The sequence below is a fragment of the Corapipo altera genome, unplaced genomic scaffold (assembly GCF_003945725.1).
Source record: "Corapipo altera isolate COAL_440 unplaced genomic scaffold, ASM394572v1 83282, whole genome shotgun sequence".
NCBI lineage: Eukaryota > Metazoa > Chordata > Aves > Passeriformes > Pipridae > Corapipo > Corapipo altera.
Genome location: NW_020886738.1, coordinates 1 through 5,519, shown reverse-complemented (window position 1 = coordinate 5,519; position 5,519 = coordinate 1). Strand labels below are relative to the sequence as shown.

The window sequence follows — 5,519 nt, the reverse complement described above, 5'->3', positions numbered from 1 at the left end:
GTGCCACCTCCAAAACTGTGAAACACAAGGAATCCCTGGAGTCCTGTGCACTGGTCAGCCTGCAGAGAGAGATGCACAAGATTTCCTGAGACGCATTTCTTTGTGAAGGCCTGACTATCCAGAAGTCCCTTCAGGACCTGGTCCATCCCTGCATTGGGCAGCTGCAGATTCCTCCCAGGGTGCAGCAGGGCTTGCAGTGTGCTCTGAGCCCCAGCAGGATGTTGGATCCCACCAGTCAGGGGGACAAGTCCCCTCTCTGCAGTCACTTACCAGCTTCCGGATCCTGTCCAGCACTTGGTCAATGATCTCTTTGCCAATAGTGTAGTGCCCACGGGCATAGTTGTTGGCAGCATCCTCCTTGCCAGTGATCAGCTGCTCAGGGTGGAAGAGCTGGCGGTACACTCCTCCCCGAACCTCATCTAGGAGAGAAGAGGGGCAGGTTGAGCCCGGTGGAGGCAGTTAGTTTGAGCCGGCCGCCAAGCAGAGTGGGTGCCAGCAGCCATCCCTCACCTTGGCTCCGCCTGCCACTGCCATGGCCAAGGACCCACACGTCAGCAAGGCCAACACCAGCATCAGGTTTCTCTGGCAGCAGGAGGTGGCTGCCACCTCCCTGTGCAGCTCAGCTTCTCCCACCCATCCGGAGCTCCCTGCCCCCAAGCACAGCAGGAGCTGCCTTGCCGGTTGGGCTGGTTTCTCTCTGCGCACATGTGGTACAAGCACCGCTGCCTCTAGGACACTTCAAGAACAAAAGCAGGTGCTCAGGTTTGTGGCTTCTCCTGGGGAAAAAGAAGGGCCCTCGGGTTGAACCCAGTGCAAGATATTGTCAGCAGAGCACAAGCACCACACACCTGCTGCCTGCTACCCACCCATGGGGGCACCCCAGGCCATGTGATCTCCACTACTCACCAATCACAGTGGGCTCCAGGTCCACAAAGATGGCCCGCGGGACGTGCTTCCCAGCTCCGGTCTCACAGAAGAAGGTGGTGAAGGAGTCATCCCCTCCGCCAATGGTTTTGTCACTGGGCATCTGCCCATCGGGCTGGATGCCGTGCTCCAGGCAGTACAGCTCCCAGCAGGTGTTGCCCATCTGGACGCCAGCCTGGCCGACGTGGACGGAGATGCACTCGCGCTGGGGAGGGGGAGGCAGGGTCAGATCCTGGCACAGCTCTGTTCTGCCTGCCCCAGGGAGCGCTCTGCCTGGTGCCAGTGCCACAGAGTCACCCACACATGACTTGCTCTGGTTAGCGACCCTCAAGAGCATGTTTTCCTTTGGGTGACCTCCTGTGTGCCCCTGAGGAGCCCTCAGCCATGCACAGACACTTGCTGGGTCGAGAGCCAGCTCTGGCATCCCTCTTGCCCTGCCCTTGCTGGCGGCCACTAGCACAACAGACTCTGGCCAGGCTTGTCCTCCAGCAGCATGGGGAGCAGAGCCTGGTCCAGCTTTCCTGCCCCAGCCACTTTGCCAGGGTCCCTGGCAGACCCAGCCCCTTCCCCTTGCCACAGCAGTCCAATAAGGGGCTGAGTTGACAGGGGCACACATTTAACCCATGAGGGGCAACTAGCATGGGGGACTGCCATGGGGGACTGCAGGCAGGGCAACTGCCCTGCCTGCTGCTCCAGAGCCAGATAAGCCCTCAGTTTCCTGGGGTGAGTGGCCTTGGAGATGCAAGGGTGGTGGGTGGCAGCCAGGTGAGGGCTGGCAGCAAAGTCCAGCAGTTTCTGAGGCAGCATACAGACTCCCTAGGCTACACAGTCCCAACACTGTGCTGCAAAACCTGTGTCGGCAGAAGTGCTGGGGAGCAGGCTGTGAGCTGGAGGTGTACCTTGTGCACTCCCATACATTAAGTTTAGGCCTGCTCTGCTACCCCGGCATCCCTCCTCTGCTGCCCCTGGCACCCTTGGTCCCCTATCCCTGGCAACCCACCTCTGCTAGTACTAGCATCCCTGTTTCATGACTCCCAGCATCCCCGCTTCCCCTGGCGGGACACCTCGACTCAGCCTGGGCATCCTGGAGGATTTTCCTCCTGCATTCCCCAACTGCACAGTGCCCTGAGCTATGATGGGGTCCGTGCCTCGGTTCAGCGCCAGAGCAGGACAAGGGCTCCTGCCTCCTGCGGGAGGGCCAGAGGCAGCCCCAGCCGCCGGGAGGAAGGGAGGGCAGTCCTGGGCAGGGTCCCCAGCAGAGCCCCCGGCAGAGCCCGGTCAGCACTGCGGCGGGGAGGGCAGGACGCTGCACCTCCTGGCACGGCCCTGGCCCACTCCTGAGCCGCTAAATATAGACAGCCCCGGCCTCGGGCGAGGGCAGCGGCGACTGCCCGCTTCGGAGAGCGGCCCCGGCCCTCTCTGCCGCTGCCATACCCCCGCGGGACGGGACTGGAGGGACGAGACCCCCACAACCGCGCCCCGCCACCAGCCCCGACGGGGCGTCCGCTGCCGTGGGGGGAGCCCTGCCGAGCGCCCAGCTCCGGCCCCCGGAGCCTGGCTGGCGCCTCCACCCCCAGCAGCTGTCCCCGTCCGTCCCCCGCCACCGCTCCCCACCGGAGAGGTCACCCCCCTCCATCCCCAGGGCCCTCCCCGCTGCGGCAGCGGGGGGGAGGGCAGGCACCCCGGCATCGGCGGCGGGGGGAGCGGGCGAGGGGGCTCGGCTGCCCCCGGGCAGGGGCCGGCAGAGCTGCCAAGGTCACGGCGGGGAAGGAGGGGGCGCGTCGCGGCCGCTCCGCCGGGCACGGTGCCGCGGGGGCGCTGCAGGGGCATCGCCGGGGGGCTGCCGGGCACCCTCCCCACCGCCGTGCCCGCCGCCGTGCCCGCCGCCGGCCCACACTCACCATGTTGCGGCGGGGGGTGCGGGCTGTCCCGATTGCTCGGTGCTGCGGGGCTCGGCGCTGAGCTGCGGCTGCTGCAATCCCCGCCGCAGCGCTGTCTTATAGGGGGGAGGGGCTTGCTGCCGCCACGCCCCCTTATTTTGGGTACGCTTGCATGTGAGGGGGGAGTACCCACTTCGGGGTCCGTGGGAACCTGGCGGGGTCTTTCCAGTTGCGGAGGAACTCCAAGGTGCGGGGCCGGGGCTGCTCCCCCTTCTCTGCCGGGAGGGAAGCGGGGACACCCGGCCAGGCTGCGGGCAGAAGACTTGGGCACCAACCCCCAGGGGTGACTGGCGGTGCTCACCCACCAGCACTGGAACCCGAGCAGGTAGAGCAGCCCCTAACCTGCTCTGTCACCAGCTTCCCCCTGAGACATGGGGACACCCCGAGACCGCTTGGGCCTCTAGAACAGGAGAAATAAGGAGAAACATGATACAGACACACATCAGACTCTGGAGCCCAGGGTACCCCCAAACCTCCCTTTGCCATCAATACTCTGGAAGCCTCCAGCCAAGGTTTGCCTTTCTCTCCCGGTAGGGACAAACAGTCAGTTCTGCACAACCCTGTGAGGCTGCAGATCTGCATGACAAATCTGGGCTGCCAAAAAAGGGTCATTGCAGACCGCTTGCTGTTAATAACTTGTGACTACATTCAGAGCAGCAGCTCTGTTTGAGCCCTGGCCAGCACAACCACCCCTTCCAGGGCCAGGGATGATCCTGCTGCTGAGGATGCCTGGACCACCAGCCTTGCATGCTGTCTGCCAGGGCCTGGGCTCACATAGCTATCCCTCCTTGGACATGAGGATTGCTGGGGCTCTGCTGCTCAGCAGCATGCCAGAAGTAGCACAGCAGGGACACTGCTGTGTCCCTCAGGGTCCAGATCAGAGGTGCGGGATAACTTTTAGAAAATAGTAGTAGGACACAATTCCAATTCCTTCATCCTTTTGGTCGCAGAATCAGATCTCTGTGAATACCCAGGGAGGTATCTGTGGTGGAATTACTCCTGGAGGAGCAGGTTCCTTCCTTTCCCCACATTCAGACCTCAGTAAAGAGTAGATCAGAGCAGCACCTGGTGTGAGGGGCAGCAACTCCTGCCCTGGCACAGCAGCAGGCACCACTCAGTCTGAGTCCAGTGCTCTGGTCACAGACGTGCAGAGCAATGCCAGCAGCCCTGCACAGTGGGATGAGTGCCTGGCTGCGCTCCAGCAGCTGGGGGTGGCTCCCACTCCCCCTCCAGCTGACACGGGTGCATGTCGGGAGGAGAAGGGCAGGGGAGGACAGCCCCCGTGGGTCAATATAGCTGTAGCATTAGTGGTAAGCAGGGAAAATTAATCTCTGGAACCAGCACGCTGGATAATGGGTAACAGAAATCTCCAGTTTGCAGCTGGAGCCAGGAGCTGATGCTGGGACTACTCACCAACAGGCAGGGCAGTGAGAGTCAGAATGGGGACAATGCAGAAGATGATCTGGGGCAGGTAGAGTGGGGCCCCAGGAGGATGGCAGAGCACAGGCAGAGCAGGGCAGATAGAGGTAATCCCAGGCAGAAGACCCCATGGCTGAGCTAGGTGCTTCTCCTATCACATCAACAGCACTCTTCTGGATCCCTTTGATGGACATGCTTGGGCACTGGCCCAGAGCCTGCCACGTGTCCTGGCTATATCCCTCTGGTATGGGGCACTTCCTTATGTGGGGAGGCAGAGCTGGAGCAGAGCACTGGGAGGAAGCATAGCAGCACCAGTACCAGGGCTGAAGCACTCCACACACACCTGACCTGGCAAGAAACCGATACAGCTGGGGGGATAGTGGGAGACACAGAGGCTCTGAAACGGTTTATTGCAAAGGGTTTCTGCAGGTAACATTGGGAAGGAGCATGGTCCTTTCGGGCTGAGGCTTCTCTACTCCTCACCCTCCTCTTCATCCTCGTAGGAGTCCAGGCCCACCTCCTCGTAATCCTTCTCCAGAGCAGCCATGTCTTCCCGTGCCTCAGAGAACTCCCCTTCCTCCATGCCCTCGCCCACGTACCAGTGCACAAAGGCGCGCTTGGCGTACATCAGGTCGAACTTGTGGTCCAGGCGAGCCCAGGCCTCAGCGATGGCCGTGGTGTTGCTCAGCATGCAGACGGCGCGCTGCACCTTGGCCAGGTCACCCCCCGGCACCACCGTGGGCGGCTGGTAGTTGATGCCCACCTTGAAGCCCGTGGGGCACCAGTCCACAAACTGGATGCTGCGCTTGGTCTTGATGGTGGCAATGGCGGCATTGACGTCCTTGGGCACCACGTCCCCGCGGTACAGCAGGCAGCAGGCCATGTACTTGCCATGGCGAGGGTCACACTTCACCATCTGGTTGGCTGGCTCAAAGCAGGAGTTGGTGATCTCAGCCACTGACAGCTGCTCATGATAAGCTCTCTCAGCTGAAACCACAGGGGCATAGGTGGCCAGGGGGAAGTGGATGCGAGGGTAGGGCACCAGGTTGGTCTGGAACTCGGTCAGATCAACATTCAGGGCTCCATCGAACCTCAGTGACGCTGTGATGGATGAGACAACCTGACTGATGAGTCTGTTCAAGTTGGTGTAGGTTGGGCGCTCGATGTCCAGGTTCCTGCGGCAGATGTCATAGATGGCCTCGTTGTCCACCATGAAAGCACAGTCTGAGTGCTCCA

General features: G+C 61.9%; 2 protein-coding genes across 2 annotated transcripts; both read right to left on the bottom strand.

The window, feature by feature from the left end:
- Positions 1 to 5: 5 nt before the first annotated feature.
- LOC113941330 (tubulin alpha-5 chain-like) lies at positions 6 to 2,937 on the bottom strand (the record flags this gene model as incomplete). The annotated part of the gene is made up of 4 exons (XM_027632494.1): positions 2,826 to 2,937; positions 907 to 1,129; positions 271 to 419; positions 6 to 59 (listed from the first exon to the last, which is right to left on the bottom strand). Coding segments are annotated over exons 1-4 (429 nt in total), but the record flags the coding sequence as incomplete, so codon positions are not given.
- A 1,805-nt stretch (positions 2,938 to 4,742) lies between these two features.
- Positions 4,743 to 5,514, bottom strand: LOC113941331 (tubulin alpha-4A chain-like; the record flags this gene model as incomplete). The annotated part of the gene is made up of 1 exon (XM_027632495.1): positions 4,743 to 5,514. A coding segment is annotated over one exon (759 nt), but the record flags the coding sequence as incomplete, so codon positions are not given.
- Positions 5,515 to 5,519: the final 5 nt, after the last annotated feature.